Source organism: Drosophila obscura, unplaced genomic scaffold (assembly GCF_018151105.1).
Source record: "Drosophila obscura isolate BZ-5 IFL unplaced genomic scaffold, ASM1815110v1 contig_29, whole genome shotgun sequence".
NCBI lineage: Eukaryota > Metazoa > Arthropoda > Insecta > Diptera > Drosophilidae > Drosophila > Drosophila obscura.
The window spans coordinates 1142471-1168759 of NW_024542816.1; the positions used below are offsets into that span (position 1 = coordinate 1142471).

At 45.3% G+C, this 26289-nt stretch overlaps 2 protein-coding genes across 2 annotated transcripts; both read right to left on the bottom strand.

Annotated features, from left to right (window-relative positions):
* Window positions 1-1526: 1526 nt before the first annotated feature.
* On the bottom strand, window positions 1527-24260 carry LOC111069307. Its single transcript, XM_022359312.2, has 9 exons — window positions 23891-24260; window positions 22680-22959; window positions 5699-6107; window positions 4163-4335; window positions 3401-3517; window positions 3038-3298; window positions 2703-2926; window positions 2355-2558; window positions 1527-2278 (listed from the first exon to the last, which is right to left on the bottom strand). Exons 3-9 carry the CDS (start codon window positions 5944-5946, stop codon window positions 1781-1783), a joined length of 1725 nt encoding a protein of 574 aa, XP_022215004.2. The 5' UTR covers window positions 5947-6107; window positions 22680-22959; window positions 23891-24260; the 3' UTR covers window positions 1527-1780.
* A 99-nt stretch (window positions 24261-24359) lies between these two features.
* On the bottom strand, window positions 24360-26121 carry LOC111069309 (probable pyruvate dehydrogenase E1 component subunit alpha, mitochondrial). The gene is made up of 2 exons (XM_022359316.2): window positions 25907-26121; window positions 24360-25826 (listed from the first exon to the last, which is right to left on the bottom strand). Exons 1-2 carry the CDS (start codon window positions 26093-26095, stop codon window positions 24435-24437), a joined length of 1581 nt encoding a protein of 526 aa, XP_022215008.2. The 5' UTR covers window positions 26096-26121; the 3' UTR covers window positions 24360-24434.
* Between the last annotated feature and the right edge of the window lie 168 nt (window positions 26122-26289).

The following is a 26289-nucleotide window of genomic DNA, read 5'->3' on the forward strand; positions in this document are numbered from 1 at the left end:
TTTTCCGCTTAAAACTACTAAATTTACTTAATTGTTTTTTAAAAAAATAAAATAAATATATAATAATAATAATATAATAATAATAATAATAATATAATACAGAAAACTTGGAGTTCTGCTGTTCAGATTCTCGGCACTGAACTGGCAACATGCGGCAACTGATTAGCTGAAGGGACACAAGCCATTTCCAATTTGATTTAATTTGATTTAAATTATAATCTGAATAAACATTCAATAATAATCCTTGTATGAATGCAGCAAGGAATCGAATTAAACTTACTTGCACAGAAAATACAGCTGAAGGCCTGGCTCCTTGGTAGGTGCAGAACAAAAAGAAATACTCGTACATTCATCCATCATCCATCATCAAAGGGATGCTGTACCTTCTGGATATGCTTGACCTTAACAGATGACCAGCAAACGGCATTGCTGGAAGCCCAAAACTACTTTGGCAAATTGCAGCATTTTACGCAGGCAGATTTAGCAGATTAAAATGATTCTTGGCTCTACTTCTGCTGCTTTGAAAGTCCAGCCTCAAAATGTAATTTAAAGTAATTTAATTGCATCATTATTTGAGGCGGAAGTGTTGCAAACTTTCGTTCCAGGAAAGAATAAGCGGCAAATGTGTGTTGGCACTCCATTACCAGCCCATGTGTGCCTCGTACCTCTGTATTATCTGTGTGGGATTCCATTCCGATGATTCTGCGTATATTTAAGTTACCACTAATCCGCTGCTGCTGCTGCTGCCGCTGCTGCCGCTGCTAGAGCCCTCTTGGCCATACTAAAAACAAAAATGTTCCACTTTTATTTGTAGCTGTTTTTGCCAGTTTCCAGTTTTCAGTTTGCAGTTTGGATTTCTATTCAGAGCGCATCCCCAGCGCGCTGCCCAAACCAATTATCCCAGTGGCCAGTGCCAAAGAGAGAGAGAGAGTGCTGCCCCGAAGGGCCACCAGCCCCAGTCCTGCCTGCACCTTCAATTATCGGCTTAGCTGGAGCTGTTGAGAGGGCCCCTACTACAGCTGCAGCTGTAGCTGTAGCTGTTTCTGTTTTTGGGCCTCGTTTTTGTGGATTTGGCTGGCATTCAATTAGGTATTGGCCACACACACACACACACACACACACACACTGACGCTGACGCTGTGCCGTGTCAATGAAGATGGCCAGAGAATTGGGGCTTGCGGGTTATCCACACTTCAGTTATCGCAAAACAAAAGCCACCTCCATGTGGCTCCGCCATAGGCTGGCTCTCTCTCTCTTACAGCTGCTGACAGATCGGATAACGGATATCGGATGTGGTATCTTCTTTGTCCCACTCTTGGCCGGAAAACGGAGATTGAAACTTTTCTTGGTTGTTTTTCTTTTTTTGTTGTTTTGTTTTTTGTATTTGATTTGTCTAGTACTTAGGACAACAATTACGTTTAGGTTAACTAGCATAAAACTATAATCATCACATTATGGCACAATGTATGTTATATAATCTTTATATTAGGTAATATATAAAGGAGAGAGAGAGACAGAATCACAAACTAACAAACTGAAGGCACTGCACTGCTCAGGCTTGGCTTGCGATAAACGTTAGAGTTATCCACTCAATCAATCAATCAATCATCTGTGATGCTTGATCACATATTTTCTACTCTCACTATGCTACGCAGGCGGTGTGTCAGTTCTCTCGATCGTGGCTCATTGCTGAGTGCCCCATTACTCGTGAGAGCAACCTCACGCTCGGCTCGGCTCGGCTCGATTCACGCTCATTCAGTCACGCGTCGTGACTCTTCTCTCACGCTATCAGGCGACCCGTGGCCGCCGCCTTGTTGCGACTCCGACTGCAGCTGCGACGACTGCCAGCTGCGCCACTGTACGGCGCACCAGCAGCCCCACCCCCATGATGATGATGATGTAAATGATGATGATGGTCGCCATTGATGTGCGTCAGCGTGGTGGTGGTGTGGTGGCCCACATAGAGACTCGTATTGTTGCGGGCATGGCGACGACGATAGCGATAGCCCGTGATCAGCTCGCGCACCGTCTTCCGGTACTTGTCCGACAGCACGCAATAGAGAAAGAAATTGGAGGCGGCATTGAGGGCGGCCAGCAGATTGCACACATTGCCGGCAATCACCTGGGCACCCGGCGCTATCTTCATATACTGTTCGAGTATCAGATAGATGGCCCACGGCAGCTGGCACACGATGAACAGGAGAACGACGGCGATCAGGGTGATTGTGACACGATTCTCCTGGGAAACGCTGCCCGTGAGTCCAGTGTTTGACTTGCGCTGAAATCGGAGAAACGGAGCAGCGGAGGAAGCTTTAAGGTTGGCTGTGTGCTCGTCCCATGGGATGCCATCTCACCTTGGTGCGTCTTATGCTGCTGGCATTTGTCAGATCGCCGCGCAGACTCTTTGAGCGATGCACCAGCAGGATGAGGAAACTGTTGAACGTGGCCAGCAGGAACAGGGGACAGAGCACGAACACCACCAGCGTGAACATGCTCCAGGCGTTCGTATACAGATCGTTGTTGCCCAAATCCGACGAAATGTGCTTAAAGACAGTCATCTAGGGGATACAACAAGTGCAAAACGTGAGCAGACAAAGGATAAATACAGAATCCAGGGCAGGGCCACACTCTTCCAGACGTTCTGCTGATTATTCAGCTTCTTGGTGGATTAGCGCCTCTGGGGAGGTCATTTTTCCACTCACATTTTGACAATATTGCGTTACATTAAATGCGAATGCATCCGAGTGATTGAAGTCCCCGCTGCGTTCGGCGCGTGGCAGCTGCAGCAGACTCTCCGTGACCTGCTCCTGGGAGTCTGAACTCTGCTGGGTGGCATCTAAAGTTTCACTCAGTCCCGGCGGCGGCGTCGTCACAGATGATGGCCAGTGCCGGCGCTGTTGCTGTTGCTGCTGTCGTGGAATGTTGCCTGTTGTTTGCAGTAAGCGGCAAGCGGAAGGAGGGGGAGGAGAGCAAATATTGTAGTTGCGCTATCACATGTAGCGAATCTGGAGGAAGGGGAGTGTAAACGTTTACTCACCTGACTGCCCATCACTGTTGCCACTGCCGTCGTAGAGGGGAAACGTTGCAGCACTGCTGATGGTGGTCGCTTGGGGGTCATCATCCTCCTCCTCCTGCAGCTGCCACACAGTCGCTGGCGTTGGCAGCGAGGGCGTTGGCGAGACATTGGCCGGGGTTTGATTGCATGGCTTGTAGGCGTCATCAATCAACTTCCACTCGATGTTCATTGTGTGCTCGAACGCGGTGGAGAGCGTGGACAGCAAACAGAACAGGGCGACGGCTGTCAAAATGATGATGCGTAGATCCACAGATGCGGGTGGAGGGTAGGGGGGTGTGCAGTCAAAGGATATGTTACCCAAGGGTATGCCATCTCAGCACTCACCTGATATCACCCTCTTGGCGAGGGACTCCGTGCAGAACGTTTGCCTCTTCAGCGGATATCGTATCGCGATAAAGCGCTCTATGGTAAAGCACACGGCTATGTAAATGGAGATGTACGCTGGGGCACACACACCAACAGAGAGCGTGGAAAGAGAGAGAGGAGAGCTGGTTAGACAATCACTTGGCCATCCCCCTACCGGCCCCCCCCCCCCTGCTGCAGCTGTTAGATGCTTCGTCCCTCGGCACGGCCAACAGACAGGCGAATGCCTGTCAATTTTTATTCAAAACGTTGCGCACTCTAAACGATTGACGTGGCCGTCCCCGCTGATGAGCCACGCACTCCGCGGGCGGGTGGGAGGAGGTCCCCTGTTGGGTTCCCTGTTCGTATAGCTTTTCGGATTGCTGTGAGCCGCAGCTGACTGACCGACCGCTGTAGCATTTGGCAGAAGGGCGCCGCTAACTTTGCATCGTAAATTGACAGAGAGCTCAATGAAATTGATGCACAGCAGCAGTGCAGCAGCAGCAGCAGCAACACCAAGCCCCAGCCGCAGGTGCAATGCCAATTGATGTGCCACCCCACAACCTTGATGCATGGCCAATGGTGGAGCATGCAGGAAGGATGATTGCCATTCCGCTTGGACTTTTATCCCTTCGATGCCAAAAATGATTTCATTTTACCCAAGGAATCCACCCAATAAAGCCACTCACTCAGGATATACCCTTAATAAATATATTTCTGCATGTTTTTTTTTGTTTGGCTCACCTGAGACATCGCACAGCCAGACAAAGTATCCGTAAAGCAGCCAATAGATCTCGCAGTGGTACTTGATGTACTGGTAGTGCTGGAGTGTGAGGATTAATTGAAAGGTCAGGTATGCAATATCCGTAATTGCCAGAGCCGTTAGATAAATGTTTGTGGTGCACCTCATGCGCTTCCTAAATGGCGACAAGAATCAAATCCCAACAAAAAAATAAATAGAATAGAATAGAAATTTCTCTCTCACTCTCATCTGCACTGGTCTGCATGTATCTCTGTGTGCATTTTGTATCTGTATCTGCATCTGATTTGAATCTGCATTTGTATCGCTGAATGCTGCGCTGTTGAAATCAGGCCAAACAATTTGGTGGACAATGCAAACGTTGCCAAAATGCAACACCAATTGAAATACCAAATTGCCCGAAAGCAATGGCGAGTCAGCGGGGGGCATGGCTGGCGTGGGTGGTGGCAGCCAGCAGTCAGGCAATGGAAAGCACGATGGTAATTTTTTTTGAAAAATTCACGCAAATGTCGGCACAGTCATAAAGGCAAAAGATGGCACAATAATTAAAACTAACTGTTCAACATTTAGTTGTGGCCTGCCACACACACACAGCCACACCCACACAATGGGGCTGGCCCAGTCAGGTCGCACTTTGAATTACCCTGCCAGACATTGGCAGGCAAGCGTCTTGGCAGCTAATTGGGAAACCCAGGGCTCTGATTTGCATGGAAAATTTGCAGCACAGAGAGACAGTGCACACAGCAGTTGCAGCTGCAGGTGCAAGTGCAGGGCACACACAACAGTCGCATATTTCGCAGCACCGAAACAACAATCGCAGCAGCACCAAAAAAAAACAGCCACTGAATCGGACTCATCTGCAAGCTTGCAACCGTGCCCCCGGCCCCCCAGGATCCCTTATCTGTTAAACAACAGCAGCAAAAACAGAAGAAGAAAACGGTGGAAAAGAGACCAGCCATGGGGTGGGGTTGGCTAACGAAGCATTTGATACCCCCCAATGACAGGCGAAGAAACTAATTAAATAACTGGGAATATTTGCAGGAAAATAGCAAGAAATATTTGTGCAAGAAATTATAGCCACTAAGCTAAGCTTTATAAATTTTAAATACACTCAAACAGGGTATCAATAGTCGCTACCAAAGGGTTTTTGCATTTGAAGCATCACATAAAATGGCGGTGGCTGGCTGGCTGGCTGGCTGGCTATTGTTGTCGGGTGTTGGGGAATGAATTTAAAGTGCAGACGTGGCTACAATTAAATGCCGTGTTTAATGTGCTGCGTACCTGTGCGCTCAGTGCCATGTTTCACTGTACTCAACCACACAGAGAGAGAGGAGAGAGAGGCAGAGGGAATGAGGCATACATAGAATGCATAAAATAACACTGCTGAATGGCCACGCCCATTCCATTTCCATTTCCATTGCCGAATCGACTGGGGCCAACATAATCCCCCAGCATACAAGGACGGGACAGAGAGTGGGAGAGTGGGCTAAGCGGGGTGGGATAGAGACAAGTGCACTTACCGCGTCAAAACATAAATGCTCACTGAATTTCCCAATAGTCCAATAACAAAAACGCACGGCACCAAAATGCGCTGCACAACATGCCGCACTTCCGCCATATCCGCATCCGAGAACATTTCAACGCCCGCCTCGGGCAATGTTGTTGTTGCCTCCTCTGAGGACTGCAATGCCTCCGCCGCCGTCGTTGCCGTCCCCATGGCCTCCGCTGCCTCGGCGAGCGTTAGCATCAGCGTCGATGACATTGTCATTGCTGCAGGCGGCAACCAAAAAGGCAGCCTCCAATTGGAAATTGGTGCCTATAACCCACGGACCAGAGCACAGCACTTGAGAGCTTGTTGATTCCGAAATAGGATTCCAATTCCGATTGCACTTTTGACAGATCCGTTGGCCCCTCAGGAGTACGCAGCAACTGCAAAGTGACAGAGAGCGAGAGAGAGAGAGAGATAGTAATTAAAAAATCAAAATCCAAAAATAGTTTAGTCAGCTTACAGCTCTGTGGGGTGGGAGCTGGATGGGCTGGGAGCTTACAGAGTATTAAAGCCAAGTGCCTAGAATCTTTTTTTCGAATGGCTATTATGGCTATCTCCAAGCGCTAGGTACATATATATTTAAGGCATTTTAGTTCGTATTTTCATTCGCAGTTGTTGGAATATTAATTAAAGAAAACTCTGTATTAACAGAGAGATAGATACTGACTTAAAACAGAACAGAAAGGGCGAAGCTTAGAGAACCATTCACATACTATCTATGTATATTCTAGAATTCTAATTGCACAATCGGAACATTTCCACGTATCCCTTTAAGTGCTTTGATATAATGTTTCAATGCATATGTACATATGTGGTTAGGGGATATCCCATAAGGATAATGATATTGGGAGACCCAATGAGAAGTGCCGCAAATGGATGCCATTCCGCATCCTATCCCTTCGAGCAGAAGCCCTCAGAAGCGTTGTCCAAGTTTTTGTCTTGCCACAGCCACTCGGATATTTTGTCTCAAATTACATTTCCACAAACCACACACACACACACCTACCCAACGAGTGAAGGAAAGATAGAGAGAGAAAGCTCACTTATTTATTTGGTTTTCAATTTCGGATTTTTTCGGGGCTTTTTTGCTTATTTCTTTTGATTCACTTTGTGGAGTGTGTAGAGCGGGGGGCGGTGGGTTGTGGGAGGCGAAAATGTTATCGGACCACCATCACCATTGGCCTCAAAGGCCACCCCCACCAGCCCATCCTTTCGAGTGCCTCTCGCCCAGAGCAGACAAATTGCGCGTTAAATAAAACTACGATTGCAATTGCAACTTAAACAACAACAAACTAAATAGAAACGAACGAAAGAAGCAACTGGCGAGGCATTTGATGCCCTTCTTGAATGCCAATTCCGACGCTAGCCAGACGTGTGTTCAATATTTAGACGATTTATATGGGCACTGCGATTAGAAAAAAGCCACAAGAAAATCATTCCAGATATTTGCAGGCAGTTTTTCAATGATGGTTTCCCTCTGTTACGTTGCAAGCTCAGAGATCAGGGTCCGGCTATACCCCGTGGAAAGGGTAACAACAAAACCAGAGAGCACCAGCACCAGCAGCAGCAGCAAAATAGAAATAAGCGAAGAGCAGCTAAAAATTGGAAAGCGTTTTAAAAACAATAAAAGTGGGAAAATTTCCGCCATTCTGCTAACGCCTCACTCTACCCCCCCCCCCACCAACCGCCACCCATCCTCACTGTCATGCAGCAAGTGGAAAATTCGCAAATATTGCACGTATGTACATACGTGCAACAGCAACCTGAAAACGCCCGTAAAACGATATTCGTTGCATTAAGCGAACAACCAAACAACGAAAAAAAAAAACACACGCCCCCCCCGTTCCAATTATATTCTCTCTCCCCCCGGGGGGGCCGGCGCGGGCTCCGGGGGGGGGCTGACCCGCCCTTTTCCCCCCCCCGACAGACAGAAAAAGGATAAAAGAAAAAGTACAAAAAACGAAACAAGAAACAAAAGGAAAGAAAAAAATAAAGGGAAAACCGAAAAGTGTGTACTTCTGGCCACACAGCTGATGACATTTTGAAGAGTGTGGGGTGTGGGGGGCAGATCGTCGCATGCAGCATAACTTTGTGGCATTCCCGGGGGAGGAAGCCACGGGCGAAGGCTCATTCCACACTGACATACTAAACATACTTATGCAAATCTACAAACTAAATAAATAATACATTTTTGTTGGCTCCAATCGGTGGTCAGGGCAGGGTTCCCATCCATCCATACACAGCCTCTGCTGCGTTGAGTGCAACTAATACTCGCAGGTGTGATGCCTCGTTCTCTGTTCCTGATCGCTGGTACAGGATTAGCGTCTGCTTCATGCCATTCAAAATGAAACGCGCAAACGAACGAACTCCTACTGGCCAGTTGCCAGTTGCAGAAGATTATGGTACTTGGTACGCTGCTGCTTGGGTATGATTACGGGCGGCTAACGATAGCCGGACCGGCCCACATTAGCACCGATTTGAGGTGGGCAGCGGCTGCAGGAAGCTGCTGCTGGTGTGCTTGCCATTCAGCCATTGTTTGAAGCGTTTCATCAGCAGAGACCTCAATGGGGCCCACATGCCCCAGGACGCGACGATGCAGCTCGTGGCTGTGCTTGATGGTTACCAGCAGGCGGCGCTTGTCCAGCCAGGGCCGCGGTATTGCCAGGATGGCCAAGACCAGAAAGTAATACTGATCCGCCTGGACGATGTTTCGATGATTGTGCTCCATAGCGTAGTACCTCTGGAGGGCGGTGGGCCAGTGCCAAGGCATCCCTGAGCAGAGGAGCAAGACCCCCCGAAGCCTCTGTATTGTTGGTTTCCTGGGGCAGATTGAGACGCAGATATTGCCGCAGCTGTTGCCGCGAATGGAGAAAGCAGTAAAGTTGCCTGCAATAAAACACAAATAAAAACCAAAGATCTGAATGCGCCGATCCGCTTTGGACTGCCACTGGCTTCCCAGTTCAGTTTTTCCGTGGCCATTTTAGTTTTTTGTTTTTACATTTTCCACTGATTCTCTGATTCAGTTACACTGCTTTACACTGAAAACAAAAAACACTACACTTTTCATCCACAATACCCAAAGGGTGATCAAATCGTGCGTGTAAATATTGCACCGAGCGCGAAACTTGAAATCTGATTATGAATTCCAGTAGATTTCGACTCAAAAACACATGTTTGTATGTATGTATGTGCCAGCAGTGAAAAGAAACGCTGTAAACAGAACGTTCGCGGCTGCCGGCATAGGAGTGGTAGAGAAAGAGAGAGCGAGAGAGGAACGAGCGAGAGTTCGTAACGAATTTTAAGCACAAATCTGCCTGGCGACAGCGTGTATGTATGTATGAATACACACACACACATGGCTTGTGTTGTGTTTTTCTTATGAATTCGCGGCGAGGCGCCGAATTGGTGCCCTTCATTCAATAGTGATTGCGCTTTTTTTTTTGTTATTATGCATATATTTGAACATATGTAAGGAACAAATGTAAGGAACAAATATAATTCTAGTTTTGAGATCCCTTTGGGGCTGATGTGTGCCAGTGCTGTGCCGAATTATTCGAAAGCACCTTCCAGCGCCAGATTATATTTTTGACAAATTTCTTTATCCAGCTCGTGCATGGCGCCAATCGTATCTCCCTGGTATTGGCGAAGTATTTTCATCTTCGCAAATAAATTGGAACAAGCCATTTTTTGAGCCTTCTGTGCGTCAGCAGCTGCGGATGGAGAAATAATTTAAGCAAAAAATGGCAGAAACATTTCAAGCTGTTTCAGTTTAATCACTTACCATCTCCATAGCCACATAACTTCACGAACTTTGCCTTGCACACAAACTCATTGCCGGCGTCCACCACATAAGTGAATTTCACACGAGTGTCCAGATTATTACTCATGTTTGAAATGGATTGAAAGTGATTTTAATGAATTCTGCAAATGCGTCCACCACTCGTCTCGATTGCTCTATGTTTCACCAGCGCAGCGGATAACGAATGACTCCCGACCCAGTTCGTTTCTTTGTGCAAATGCGCGAAAGAAGAATGGCAGACAGGTCGCGAGTTCGAAAGAAGAAGATCGCAACCATAAGCCCAACGTGCGTTAGAAAAGGATGGCATGACATGCAGAGCTCGACAGAAGAGTTCGATGGGCTGCATGCGTGTGTTAGAGTGGGACGGCAGTCCGAGGAGCAGCAGAGAATAAAGAATATCGATAGCGGCGCTACTCCTAACGTTCAGCAGGCAACGCTTTTAATGGCTCTTAACGGCTCCTCCGTAAGCCCTAACAAATCCAGACCAGAAGTTCACCCACGCCAACCACAACAGCTATCAATGTACATATGCACAAATGGATGTTGTGAAAAAGAAATATCTGTGGATAAATGTATGGGGTGCCAGGCATAACATCAGCATAGAATAAAATAGGAAAAAAAATGGAACGGGCTTATTGCATTCTCCCACGTCCTCCTCCTCCCTTGCTACATTTCCCATTTGCCGTTTCCTGGCGCTTCTTTTTGCACCCGGACAATGCATCGTATTTTGCTTGGTTCTTGATATTTTTTTACAAGTACATTCGCATTTGTAGGGTATATAACAATAATATACAATAGGTTTACCGATCATCTGTTTTATTTGGCTCGAAACAGTGTTAACAAATAACATTGGCTTTCAAGGGTTAAATGTGTACAATTTTGTTTCCGTTCCTAAGATATCTTCATTTATATACAGACATATGTATGTGTGTACATATTTCTGTACATGTCTTGGCATTAAAGGGTATGCACAGAACCTTAACGCGTCTCATCCAACTCTCTAATGTGATTCTCTTTCTCGGTCTCTTCCCGCTCCTAGCTATCACCCTCTCCCACACACACACTCCACACGGCCAGCACTCTGCACGCGTGCATGTGTGTCATTTCAGGCACGGCACAAAAAACAAAAGATGCCTAAATTAGCACACACTCAAACAAACAGGCATACGCAATAGGAGCACAGCACCAAAAGGGACGTGCGAAAAAAGGCAACCAGTGCAAGCGAGATGAAAGATGCATGTATGTAAATACTCTCGCTCCCACACACACACTCACACCTAACGCCTCAAGGGCATACTATCTTGGAGGAGAGGTGGCGCATTTTCAGTTGCGTTCGATTCGACATCAAACATTGATCGAAATGTTCTTTTGTGTTTGTGCAGGCGCAACCAATCGACGCATGCTTTTGTGGTAGGTGCTTCGATAGACAGTTGAACCTCACCTTATACAGTATATACCTTGCATTACTCTTCACACACGCTGTTGCTGCTGTGGTTCCTCCTCATACTCTTTGCGCGGGAAGAGTATAAATATTTTCAAGTAATGTTTGCGACGCCCTGAATCCCCTGCATATTCCAATCAGATGACCGTCTGCTTGGAAATTTTTAGCTGTTGCAAAATGGGTGTACCCTGTATAACTACATAAATCATATACCATGCCACGCCATTGTGAATAGTGACTCTAGTAAGAGTATCAGAAAATCTTTGACACCCAAAGCTATTCTTCGCGTTTTTTTTGTGTGTTCGCCAGTGGGACGCCGCGTTCCACTTTAGTATGACCAGATGCAACAGAAATACCTTCGCCTGCTGCCTACTCCTGCACTTCACTTCACTGCACCTGCTCCTGCACTGGCACACTGTGCTGCCTGCTGGTTCTATGTATTTATTTTTCGTTTGCATAATTAGTGAGTGGCTCAGTGGGTTGTAGAGGCAACAACAATAGCGCGGGAAAGTCAAGTGGCTGTGTGCCATTTTCTCAAGCCAGCAACAAAAATGTGCCTTGGCCCTAATTGGCAACAAACTACAAAGAAAATGGAGAAAGAACTTTAAGGAAGGCGGAAAGGGAGAGAGACAGACACAGACACACAGGCTGTGTGTGTTGCGCGGGGAGGGTAGGACAGCGGTCGTGTAGAATAGGAGAAAGAGAAGCAGACAGAGAGAGGAGACCTGCGGCCATGTTTTTTGCGCCTGATTATGACAAGTTGCATTTAAGACTCGCCACATTTAAAATGAACTTTAAATGGGAAAAACTGACTGGCAGGAAAATCCACACTTTTCCCTTTAGAGACCTCTTCCTGGCATCTGGCACCTGTCACCTGGCCATATAAATCTATGAGGGGAGCCAACGAGTGGTCCACGGTTCTGTAGACTTTGCTTATCGTTTGCCACGGAAAGTGTGGGTGTGGGTGGTAACATTCTTCATAGCTTTGCCTCGTGCCACAACTTTACCCTTCCATGCTTCAGCATGTTTACCATGGATCTGCGGGGCAAGAGGATAAAGTCAAATAGTTACAACAGCATCATGACAGGGAAGCTTGCCCATAACCAACCATCCAGCTTCAGCTCCAGCCTCAATTGCAGCCCCAGCCCCAGTCACTGTCTCAGTCAGGTCCCTCAGTCCACTCTCTTTCTGTCAGTCAGTCCACTCTCTCTCTCTCTCTCTCTCTCTCTCTCTGTCAGTCTTCAGTGAGGCAGTCTTTCAGTCACTCAGTCAGCTCCAAGCTCGGTCCGAGCACCACTGCCAAGCAGCAGCAGCAGCAGCATCATCAGGCTTTGTGGCAAAACAAACAGTCAACGATGCAAGTAGAGGACCCCATCAACGGGGTGCACGGACTTGTCCCTGAGAATGCGGACAACAACTACATACTGGCTAGACTGAGAGCAAAGGTTATGCGACTACCTACCAACATACCTTCTTGTGCAAAAAATGTACATAGCCCCCTTATCAAACATTCTTTGACGGATTCGTTGCCATGGCAGTGGGCAGGTCAGGTCAGAGCAGGACAGGACAGGACAGCATTTGTATTTGCTTTGCGACTACTTTGCTGCTTGAAGCAAAAAAAAACACAGTTCTCATAAACAGAAGCTGCTTTTAATCTTTCTCTCATCTGTGGCAGCAAAGCCAATATAATTAATTTTATTTTATTTTCCTGTTTTCCCTGTTGTTGCTGTTGCAACATGGAAGGAACGATCCTTAAGTATTATTCTTTCTCTTAAATTTAATGAAAACTACTTAATAATTGCCCCCACTTCAGGCTTCAAATGTTATGCCAAGAGCAGACCATCAATTTGATGATTTATAAACCCATAAGAGTCACCCCACTGGTTGATGCATTGTTGAAATGAACTGCGGTGAAGAGGGAGAGGGGTGCTGCACCCCAAATATCCAGCTGCATGCCAAGGTGCAGCACTGCTCTGACAGCACATCCAACTGGCTGCTTCTGCCACTGCCTCTGTGCCAGCATCATACCCTGCAAAGAGCTGGGTTCTATAATTCGAATGCAGCGCTGGGAAGCATTTTTGAAGGTTCCAGCTGAAAGGGTATCAAATGGCAAGGCTGAGGGTGTTTGCCTCTCCTTCTTGTCTCTTGTCTCCTTCTTTTACTGTTCTTCTTTTTTTTTTTGACAGACAAAATTGCATTTCGCTCAAGGTGTGACCTGGGTCCAGGAGTGCAATGAGCAAAAGGCTCTCTGGCCCAAGCCTTTATACATAAATCGTGTGACATTCCACGTAACGTGTGGGTGGGAAGGGGCACACACACACACACACACCACGCACCACCACTGAGGCACAGACAGGCCAGAGCCATCGTCCATTGCCATAAAACTTAAACAAAATATTTATTCACACGTCGCTGCATGCTGCATGCTGCGAGCTGCAAGCTTCTGCTTCAAGCTACTTTTCAATTGCAGCTGGTGAATGGTTTAAGAGGTACGCTGGTTGCTGTGGGGGCATGGGGCACGGGACAGAACTCTGGAGGGGCCTTAAGTTATCAACATGGAATGCAATTTTCCAAACTGTCTATTTTCTATGCAAATTCGCTTGCATTGCACCACGCGGCGCCCCTCTCTCTCACGCTCACGCTCACGCTCACGCTCTCAATCTTCAACCGACACCCACAGGACAGAAAAGGACCAAAGGAGAAAATCAGCAGCATAAAAAACGAGCAGCGCACAAACATGCAAATGATATGTGTGTAGTGTGGAAGAGGGGCATTCCTACCCACCCACCCAACTTATGTATATCAACGACACTCCCTGTCACTCCGCTCTCTCTTTCTTATTTAGCAATCAAATAATAATGCTTACGATAAAGATTCTTTCCGGGAGCGTGAATGATTTTGTTGAAATGTTTGCAGTACAAAAAGAGGCAACATTTTTGCATCTATAAATTACGAATAAACGAATGTGCATAATACGGATTTAATGCAGCTATAGCCGATCATCTTCCTGGAGTTTAATAAGCATACAAAATCCTCGTTGAAGCTGCCGCCCTGGTCGCTCGTGGGACATCCTTGAGCACTGCCCACACTCCCCACACCCATCGATGATGTATGCCCAATTAGCGCATTTGCAGTTGAATTAATTCGTTTAGTGGCCATTATTCACAATTTGCTACGGCTGTTGTCGGTTCTCGGTTGTCGGATGGTTAACCAAGCATTTATTTATTTAGCATTATCATTTTCATCAATCCATTGCCATTGCCATTTCTTTTGGCGAAGCAAAGCTCTCTCTTTCGTTCCGTCAATTAGTTGGACAGCCTAAGGGACGGCAGGAAGGGGTCTGGGCCGTTTTTGTCAGGGCCATTCGCTCAACGAGCCGCAAACTTTCCGCTCCGCTCCCCTTACCGCCCAAAACCCAAAAGAAATTAAAACCAAAAACGCGAGCAACAACAAAAACAACAACAAGGAGGAGGAAGGACACGCAGAAGCAGAACAATTGGAATGAAAATTTAACAATTCTGCAACTCTAATCTGCGCGGCAATAAAATGAAAATGCTGCAAGAAGGAAAACTTTGCCACGCGACGAGCACAACAAAACAAAACAAAAATATATATACACAAACAACTCGTAGAAATACAGTGGGAAAACAGCGCCGACACTTGGCTGGGTGTCACCGATATGCAGTTACCCTTTGATATCAGAGTCTTTGATGGCAGTCAACATATTTAGCCAAAAATTGATATACCCTGCCCTGTTGTGGGGCATCGAAAAAAAAAAAAGAAAAGCGTCACGAAAATGCGCAGACAGCAAAAGCGGAAAGTGTTTATACGTACAAGTACATACATACATACATACATACATACGTAGATTTGTATGTTTGCAGCTATTTTGTTATTATTGTTGTTGTTGTTGCGCTTTGCTAAGGATGTTTGCAGGATACCCTGGCGAGGAAGTAACACCGCAGGCATTTACATTCCACAGATGCTACTCTCCGTCAAAGTAGTCCAAGAGTTTTTAGGCTTTCTGTCTAGATTCTATAAGATCACATATCACATTCGTATGCAGCGTTGCTGCAACATATATCTTTTTCGACAGAAACCTCAACGGTCAAAAGATATTTTACTTGCATTAAATTTGTATTTTTGTCTCTTATTAAAATCTGAAAAAGAATTATTTTGAATTGTTATATCGATGGAAATGTAAGAAAATTATGAGACATACTTTATTGCTGTAATTATCTACACATATTTATTATTTGATTTATTTTAGTGTGCCTTTTCACTCCCTCCAAATGCCATGCCAGCACAGAGCCTGCCTGCCATCTAACCGATTGATCATTTAATGGGTATCAAATGGTTGGGTTTTCCGTGGACCATGTCCTTTCCTTCTTGCCTTGCTGTTGTTGTTGTTTTTGGGGGTGGGGGTGTGTCCCTCCATTGTTGCTAAATGTGCTGCGTTTATTTAGAAAGTTATTTCTCTTTCGCTCAGCGTCGGCAGCCGTAGCAAAAAAGTAACTAAAAATAAGCTCAGCCAAAATAAAAACATTGTTGCACATGTTCCACTCCCTTTCTCCGTTCTGGCAGACCTTGCCCCCCCCCACCACCCCGCAACACCAACAGCAGCAGCATAACAGCGCCCTCGTTGGCCCAAAACCTAACAGCAAAAAAAAAAAGATGGAAACAAAAACTAAAACAAGCTGGCAACATTGTTGTCTGTTATTCTGGCTGAAAGCAGGGCCTGTAGAAGAGCGGGCGGGGGGGCATTCCCCGAGTCGTCGCCGCCGACCACCCAATGCCGCACGCCCGCTTGCCTCATTAGCTCGGGGGATTGCCATGGATATGCTAAAAGGTTTTTATTATTATTTTATTCACTTTATTTGCCTGTTCGTCTTGCCTGCTTTTCTTGTTTTTAGTTTCATTTTCTTTGCTGATGATTATTAATGGAATTATTTTATTTTGGTTGTGGGTGGTTAGGGGGCAGCATACGCTTTTTCTTTTTAATTTCATTCGGTTATCATTACCGTGAGACATTGCTGTGGTCTAAGGCATTGTTTGAGCTGGCTTTTCGTTTGGATTTGTAGCCTCCTAATGGCATTTTGGTCCCACTCGTTACACATCTTGGATTTCTTGGATTTCTCCTTCCAAATTAGACTAAATTAAATTAAATTAAATTTAAATTTGAGAATGAGTAGGCGCAGAGATACACCCATTCAAAACCTATCAAAACTCGTTACAGCATAAATCATTCTCTAAATTTACATACGTCTGACCAGCAAAAGGTATACAAAAGGTATATTCCACAAGAGACAGGAAGGCAGGAAGGAAGGATGTTGGCCAATCAGATATTGGCTTGTGGCTTAATTACCTTCACAAACTATCATATTTTTTATGTACTAAAGTCTGCCTCGGACGATGAGTCAAAGAAGGAGAAAAAGGAACTGGAAACACTGCTCCATTCTCTGCGCAACTGTCTGCGTCCAATGGCCACCGCACTGACAGCATTGATTGTTCTGCAAGCCATTCTCAAGTGAGTTTTCCAGTTGCCAAATAGCTAACACATACAGCCAACACTTTGCTCTTCTGTAGATGATCGATGGCCTGGAGATCAAACGTTTCGTTATTTTAAATTAATTGCATTATCCAAAATTTGCCCAATAAAATAAGTTTTCAAATATACCAGCAATCAGACTTGTTTGTGTAACTACACATTCTTTAATTTTCCAACTTCAGGCGGAAATTTTCTGAATGAAAACACCCCCGCAGACCAAAGATACGTGCCATAAATAGACTGAAAATAATAAACATACAATAGATGCAATGACAGTTGCACAAATATTCGAGTATATTTGCGCACCAGTGACAATCAGTTTTGCCACTGAATTTGTATATTTAAAAATAATATTTGTGGATTTGGCCACATGCACATGATGTGTGTACCCTTGGTACCAGCAGCCCCTACCACCCCCTCACCTCGTACCCACCCACACTCGATGGTTACCATAGGGATGGCTGCTGCTGCTGCTGCTGCTGCTGTTATTGCTGCTATTATTATTATTTAGCCATCATTTGGCTGGCAGTCTATTGGGCGTTTTCGTTATAAACAAAAGAAAACACGAAGCAAAACGAACGAAACAACAAAAACAATTTTTGATGTAGCTCATAAAAATGCCAAAAGAAACCAAAAGAAGAACCGGCAAGGCACGAGGAAAAACAGCCCAAACAAAACAAAAAAAAAAAAGAAAGAAAATAATAAACACGAATCGCAAATATTTGTAAGCTTTCATCGGCTAAGGTGGCAACCAGGAGAGGATTGCTGCAAGGGGGGACGACTGCCGTTGATGGAGGTAAACAGTACGAACAGCTAAGGTAGCGTACCTAAAATACAGCCGAAGCATTTGATACCCTTTGCTGGATATGACCTGGTTTTCGTTCCTTCCCTTCCTTTCTATATTATGCAATTTAGGCAGTAATCCCATCTTACACGAATCCAAATGGAATATTTTGGATGCATGCCTCCCAAGAACTCTGTGCCACTCTTTCCCATTTCCATCTCAAAGTCAAGGGTGACCCTCGCTGTGCAAAATGGTAGGTGGGGTATGGGTACATATTTGTGTTGCTTTCCCGCGTTTATTTTTAGAGTCTGTTGAGCAGGGAAATTCGCTTTTGCTACGCATATTATTCGCCTTTTTATTCTCGCATGCGACATAAACAAATTACGCATACGCCGTGTGCCCAACAATAAAAAATTAAAAAAAAAAGGAACCCAAACGACAAATTTATGAAATTTAATCCAATGGAAATGGAAATGAGAACGAAAACGAAAACGAAAACCGGAGAACATCGGGGCGAAACGGACGAGTGTGGAGGCGACAAAATGAATTCAGTTTCAATTAATTGCAGAAGCCGCTGGCTCTGGTCTCTGGTCTCTGGGCTCTGGGCTGTGGCGTTCGGGTACAATGCGGGCATTGGCATTGGGCATTGGCATTGGTTTGGCTCCACTGATGATGGAGGATACGGACCCAAAGAGCCAGGCAGCCATCCAGCCGCAAGGAGAATGTTTTATGATTGCTGATGTCGCGCCGCACCCCCAGCCGGGAGACCGGTTCTCCACTCGAGCCGATTCTCTGTTTGTTTTATTATGCGTAAGAGATTATAATGGAATTAATTACGTATACGCACAGGTGGACGCAGGACATGGCACACACTGCTGGCCACTTAATTAGTATGTGGGGGTACAGACTACATACATATATGTATGCCGCTGATGCTGCCGCTCTGCCGCTGCTGCCTGCCGCTGCCTGCGCTGTGTTTGCTTATATTTAATTGCCTGACGGCTTTTGGCAAACATTTTCGTTGCCCCCTGCACGGCGTGGAGCGGCGCCGCGCGGCTCGGCACTGTTTTATTCGTTTCTTTGTTTGTTTATGTTTTATCCACTTTTTTAAACGTTTACGCCATAAATCCGGCAAATACCCTTACAGCCAGACTACGCGTAAACACGTAAATATTTTTAATGGGAAATGAGAAAAGCGATCGAAGAGATCTTCTGTTCATTCATAAATCAATCTATGAGATAAATGAAATTTCTATAAAGCAGAAAGAAAAGAACGAGCAAGAGTCATCCAATAATGAGAACTGTTGCAAGGGGGTTTGGTTAGCACCCATAAAGTATTTAGTAGGTATATTCTATCAATAAAGAGGGTATTAAAAAAGGCTCTTGCTGCAGGCTCTTCGCGCAAGTGTGATGACTAAAAGGATGGCTACAGAGTTTTGATATTTTTTTTTCTTTCCAGCCTGGCATTTAGATTTGCATAATTAATCAATTAATGCTGCGCTTTATAGTCATCCCAGCCCCAATTAGAACTGTGTGGGCGGTCAAGTGATGATGTTTGTTTTGGGGGTTTGGGGGGTGCCATGGCCATGTCGCGTGCATAAATTTTGCATCATTTTAATTTTGATTTTCAGATTGCACATTTTTAAGCCGCGCACGTTCCCGTTCACAAATATGTACACACACGTGTACACCATACATACATACATACATATATATACAATCGAAACATATACCCAATATTTATTTGCGCCTAAATGGTTCAGGGCAGAGAGGGTTCTATGGACAGCATTTCATTTGATATGCAACTTGTTTGCCTCATCGCCAATGGACATGTCAATTATTTAATGTTTAGTGCCTTATTGCATTTCAATTTTTGCAATTTTTATCGCCAGTAATTTGATATTCACAGCGATTACGTGACGTGCATCGTGGAATTTCCTTTACAGTCCGAATGTCCATAGTGGTTTTTTTTTCTTTTTGGGGCTGCTTTCTATTAGACGGGTGGGTGGAAGAGTGAAATGAGAATTTTTATTGACTGTGCGTCGGTTCCGTATTCCATTTATTATAATCTCTTCATTGGCTCCTCGCAGAACGGAAGCAAAGAGCCTCCCTCCTCTTGGGTTTATTCATACTGAGATTTGTTTGGATTTTCTGGCTCTTTTCTACTGATGTAAAAGTCTTTCAACATTATTTGAAACTACATTGGTTGCTTCTGGGTTGCTCATGGGTTGGAATGCCTAATCAGACTTTACCCCAATTTTGCCCATGATCTCTCAATTGACAGCGAAATTCTTGGGAAATCTTTTTCCCCTTCTTTGAATTCGTTTGAGTCATTTTGTTGTGTCATGTGGCATGGTAATCCCCTAAGATGCTGCCCAAGCCCCCACCAGGTTCCACTTAAGAGATACTCGCACGACATTGAGGTGTCAAAAGTGTGCGCTACTGCACTGCCCTGCCTGCCCTGCTCTCCCCTGCTCTGCACCTCTGTGGTCTATTTTGGTTTTTGGTTTTGGTTGGGTTCGTCATTAGACGACTGCTGATTCAGTCCACAATACTAATGGATCTTTTGGGCAGCCGCTTCCGCCACTGGCCACCGGCCACCGGCCACCGGCCACCGGGCCGCTAGCCCCTTTGCATCCTTTCCTGCTGTCACTGTCACTCTCACTGCGGGGTGGAGGGGAGGGGAGGCACCTCCTCACCTGCCATTTGAATGCATTTGATTTGATATTTTCTGTCATTTGCGTGTCGTTGTTTTCCCCTTCTGTTGTTCTTAGAATTATTAGTTTGTATCTTCGACTTGCCCCCTTCTGTTTGTGTATCTGTATCGCTGTGTCCCAGTGTCACGTTCGCCTCTCGATATTCCTCTTGCTGTGCACGTCTTTTGGCTTTGCTTTTGTTGTCTTTGACATTCTATTTTTAAGCAAGAACAACAAAGCACTAAATACATAAATAATATGACCCCCTCTTAATTGCATTCCCTGTTTCTCTTCAGTGTTTTTTTTTTCTGCTACTCTTTAACCATCTTATTTGTCCCATCTTTGTCGTTGAACAGCATCTGTTATTTCTTCCGCCGGAATTTCCGGTAATCTGTCGTCTTCCATAGATAATGAGTTTAGGCCAAACGCTAATGGCAGGCACCAATTTGTAGGGTAAATTTGAAAAAAAAAAACATTCTAAGAATTTAATGCGATTGGATTCTGCTTTTTTGTTTTGCTTAGAAGAATATTTCCATCAAAGTTCGGGGGCATATGTAGATTCAGATCTTAATATCTCTACCTTTTAGCTTCCGATTTGTTGGTTATTTTTGGTTGGTGAATTCCTTCTATTGCCAAGCGGCTCTGTGATAGAGAAATTATTATTGTTTTTTCATTTCAACCTCAGAGCCTTTTCTGGATGTATGAAAGGTTTTCGAAGCGCTCAGGCCAAGGGATTTTCAGGGGTAAAATCTGAAACTAAAGCACAATATTTAGTTAATTTCACCAATGGGCAAACTCCAGCGTCAATCGTGAACATGCGATGGATTTGATTTGGCTTGTGATTTTTGATTGGGGGGGGGGGGGGATTGGGCGGCGCTAACTTTCAATTAAAAAACCATATAAAATTCATGACTGAAACGTCGCGTCGCTATCGATGTTGGCTTGAATTTTCCATGTTTTACAAGCCCCAGCCCTTCCCACCCTCCCACAGATGGATTTTTGTTCAGGCACACAACAGAAACGCGTGCATAAAAATTTGATGTGGTGTTGGGAAAAAAAGTTTATCCACACAGCAAAGCGTTGAGCATTTCATTTCAATGAGTCTCAATGTACATGTGGCATCATAGCGCCCACCGAGCACCACTCCTCTTTTCAATTTCAATTAAATTTCAATCTGGTATGCCACATGAAAAATGCAAAATGCAAAAATGCATTTGCACTTGAATTCAAAAATGATCTTATCTCCGGCTGCATTCTTTGGCCAAGCGAATTTTCCTTTAAGCGAACGAGAGACAAATTCAGAGGAAAAATTTTTCAACTATTTCTTGGCATTTGGTGACGTGCGGCGATCGTGGGGCGATGGCTCGCTCGGCCAAAGAGGCAAAAATAAATGAAATAAATATAAAAATGTTGCGCATAAAAATCTATTTTGATTCAAGGTCGCGTCATCAGTTTCTCTCAACGGGGTGGAGCGGTAAGTGGATAGTGCCCAGTGGATAGGTGGGGGATATACATACATACATACATTTAGATGGGAAAGAGATCTACGATGATCATGGCAAAGACAAATCACTTAAAGCTGTGCAATATGCGCTCTGATCGATCTAGCACCTTTGGCAGTTTTCTTATAATTTTACCCATTCAAGGATCATGCACTCAAAATATAATCACGATTGGGGATCATCTCACATGAATACACATTACACCTTAAATATGCTTCTCCCTCAATGGAAGAGACCTTCTTCGTGCGGCAGATTGTTCAATTATTCAATTGTGAACCTGAGACGAGTCGGCGGTTGAATGATGATTAGATTTATTAGATGCGGGATTAGCTTGCCCCTGAGCGGAGGGTAGGGTGGATCCAGGGCTCTCCCTGTTGTCTCCACTTTGTGCCGCAACAAAATGCTAATTGAGTTCGAGCTCTCGAGCTCGAGCTCGTGGCTTGAGAATGGGACGCCTACTCCCAGCTTCTATTTCTTGATCAAAGTTCCACACACACACACACACACACACACACACACACACACATTAAACACTCGTATTTTTTGTGAAAATTCGACGTCTTTTTGTTCTTCTTCTTTTCTTTTCATTTTGTTTGTTTGTTTGTGGGTAAACGATTTGATTTGTCGTCGCGACTTTTGAATTGAAATGGAAATGGAAATGTGAAATGGTAATGGTAATGGTACTTCGTTCAATATTTTAATCATCTCTGATTGCCCCCTGTTGTGGACTCTGTTCTATATTGAGACGTCTCTCAAAATTTGTTCGTGGACTATGCAAATGTAGCGGAAATACTGAATAAGTTTTTTTTGGCCCTGGATCATGTACGAGTGCCCAGTCGGCAGTGGCCAGTGGCAGTACGAGTGCGCGTATACCTGTATATATGTACATACATACATGCAAGTAGAAGGTAAACCATACAAACAGACACCTAATACATACATATACATATACATATACATGTATGTAGCTTTAGGGGTTCCTGAATGATCTCTTCAGAGTTCTGCCTCAAGTGTGTCACTTGAACGGTGGCGGGCAAAACAATTGTTTTCGCATATGAGTATCGAGTATATTTGATCTGCTCTCTGCACAAAATCATTCAAATATAAAATATATTAAGATCGAACATACATATGCACATTTAAATTTATTATGTATTTATATATTTGGTTATTTTCTCGTACCTGATTCTCGTTGGCGTTTAGTTTTGGAGTAAATTTTTAGTTGCTTTTCCGCCTGATTGTTTGTATTACTAATTTTATTTTGTTGTCCGACCATTCGCCTGTCATTGAGAGTTAATTCAATTATATTAAAATATTTATACGCCTTCACTGTTCATTTTAATTTTGATATTTTCCATATTTTATTATTATATCTTTTTGCAAATGGTACTAGTAATTTGTCAACACACGATTCTCCACTATTTTTCGTGACACAAGCGCAAATACAATAAGAAATATATTTCTAAACGACACAAAACAAAACAAAAAAAACAAAAAATCACACAATAATAATGAGCAGCAGCGAAGTGGTAGAAGAAATGTGCTCCACATGGGACACACAAGTACTACGTGGCAAACAAATGAAAATTGTTTGAAATTTGTTCGGCAGTCGCGCCATGGGGCATTCTTTGTCACTAGCAAAAACAAAAAGAGGTTATATGTATGCATGGTATAGTTTTTCTTTTTTATAAAAAGAAAGGTAAAAAACTGATTGAAAAATTCAGTGAAATGAAAAGGTATTACTCCGAATGAAAATATGCAAATTATTTGCCATCTAAATGAATGGACGTTTAATTGATTTAATTGCTGCCACATGTTCATCGATCGGCAGCCAACAAAAAAAAAACGATAGAACTTAAATCGTTTTATTTGTTAAGTAGATGAATAAATTATTATATTAATTTGAACATTTTTAGTTTATTAAGTTTGTGTACATTAAATGTGTCTTAATTTTTATTGCAGTTTTTGGGGGTTTTTTTCGATCTAATTATGTTGCTATGCCTGGAAATGATAATTACAGTATTTAACTGTCTTTTTTTCGAGATATTTCGAATTTGTAATTAAGATTTTTACTAGAATAAAATTGATTTAATAAACTTAGTCAAAATCGAAAAAGCATCTGTAAGGTTTTAGGCATTTTGAAATGTTATTTAAAGCCTTTAATTTAGTTTTTAAACATTGTTTCGAATTTGCTTTTAAATTTTGTTATTTCAAATTATTTATTTTGCACCAGAACTGTATTGTTTTGTTTTGAATTTCTTTAATCAAAAATTAAAACCTAAAAATGTACGACTTTAAGCTTTAAGCTATTGCATTTTAAAATCCCATTTTAAATTCAAGTTTAATTCTCATAAAGAAAAATAACAAAAAAAAAAAAACACACGCACACACACCCGTATAGAGAACAGAAAGAGATAGCAGTAGAGGCGAAACGAAACGAGAAGAAGGAGATACGACGTCGCCAGCGCACGTGAAGATCAACGGAAGAGCATCGCGAGGAGACTGAAAAGCCCCGTTAGACACAGATCGCATGCCGCCGACAATGTCGATGGCGATGGCACAGGCACCTGCCTGTGCGTGAAAGCAACTGAGGGAATGGCAAAACGAAGACTGCCCTCCCCCAGAAGGGTGTGTGTGTGTGGGAGAGGGGGAGCACACTAAACAGCGCGTGGGCACCCACCCGGCATCAGTTGTAGCAGAGGCAGCGATCATTTAGGCAAATGATAAATGATACGAGCAGCGCTGCCGCTGCTCTGCTCTGCTCAGCATACAGGTGTCTGTGGGAGCTTCTGCTGACTGCTGCCTGCGGACTTTTTGTCATAAAGCTCCTGGGACCCAAAGCTCTGTGTGAGCTTTCACAAGGTTGCATTCAATAGAAAGTTGTATTTAATTTGTGTGGTTCGTGTCTTGGCTAAAAAGTTGTGGAAGCTTTCCGGTTCACTTTTTCGCCGGCGGTGCAGTGGCTGGTGGAGGCGCCGCCTTCGGAGCGGGTTTTTTTGCAGGTGGTGCAGCCGCCGGTGGTGGTTTTGGCGCTGCTGCTGCTGGCGCGGGGGGTGGAGCACCTGCTGCTGGTGCTGGGGGTGGAGCACCCGCAGCTGGTGCGGCTGCTGCTGGTGGTTTTGGTGGCTCCTTACCCTCGGCCTTGGCCCTCTCCGCCTTGGCCTTGTCGGCGGCCTTCTTGGCCTCGGCAGCAGCCGCCACCATGGCCGCATCGCCCACGGGCACATTCTTTATCTGGCTGAGGGGAGTCGCCTTCGGCTTCCCCAGACACACCTCCGATATGCGATGATGCTCCAGATGGTAGCCATGCACGCCCCGTATCTTGGTCTCCAGATTCTTGGCATAGATATCCGCATGCAGCTCGATCAGATCCACCTCCTTGTCCTTGATCGCCTTCTTGCAGTCGTCGTCCACACGTTTCCGGATATCAGTTTCGAGCTTCTTCAGCTCCTCGTCGGTGGCCAGGCACAGGGAGATGATCTGGCCGCGGAAGCTGTTTATGGGATCCCGCTTCTCGCGCACCTTCTGCACCTCCTCCCGCGAGCGATACGAGGTGCCGGGATCGGACATCGAGTGGCCCACATAGCGGTAGGTGTTCATCTCGAGGACAATCGGCCCATGGGCCAGCGCATACTCGATGGCAAATTGTGTGGCACTGCGCACGGCCAGCACCTGGTTGCCGTCCACCCACAGCCCGGGTATGTACTGTCCCCGCATGTAGAAGTCGGTGCTGGCGGCGGCCCGATCCGCCCTCGTGCCCATACCATAGTCGTTGTTCTCGCACACAAAGATGCACGGCAGGCACCACAGCTTGGCAATGTTGTAGGCCTCGAAGACCTGCCCCTGATTGGCCGCACCGTCGCCATAGCAGGCGATGCAGACGCCACCATCGCCGCGGTATCGATGGGCCAGGGCGACGCCAGCGCCGACAGGCACCTGGGCGCCCACAATGCCATTGCCGCCGTAGTAGCGCTCGCCATACATGTGCATGGAGCCGCCCTTGCCGCGACTGCAGCCGGTGCGGACGCCGAGCAGCTCTGCCATCATCTCGTACATGGAGACGCCCATCAGGTAGGTCCACGCATGGCAGCGGTAGGCCGTTATCATCGAGTCCTGTTTGCGCATCCGGGCATGCATGCCCACGGCCACCGCCTCCTGCCCGATATACAAGTGACAGAAGCCCCTGATCTTCTTCTCCTGGTAAAAGGTGGAGGACACGGTCTCCACGCGCCTCACCTCCAGCATCTGTGTGTACATTTTCAGGGCATCATCGCGCGACAGCTCCACATCCGTAGGTGGTCCCGTCTCCAAATCATAGCACTTGAAGGTCTGCAGAGCTCACAAAAGATAAGACGCTTGATTCACGGCCGGATAGGCTCCCCCACTCCCATTCCCCCACTGTTACTCACATGCTCCAGGGTCACGCTGTTGCATTCCTCCGACTTGTGCCGCCTGCCGCTGTCCGCGGAGACAGCCAAGGCACTGCCTGGGCTCCAGCTACGCGGCTCACCCGTCCAGGCATGGAGTAGCTGCCGTTGCAGCGGTGACTGGACACCGCCCAAACGCAGCAGGCAGCTGATTCCGCTTTTCTTGAGCATACTGCCAGGTCCACCTTATGCACCGTCGACCGCTGTGGACTGAATAGGACCGACCCCCCGTCTAAATAGGAATTTATAAATGTTTTGCAAAATTTTGATAGAAACTCATTGAAGATTTTGATCAAAAAGAAACTACAATGAAGTACACGTACGACGACAGTAAAGGCAAATCGAAAAGACAGAAAAGGAGAGAG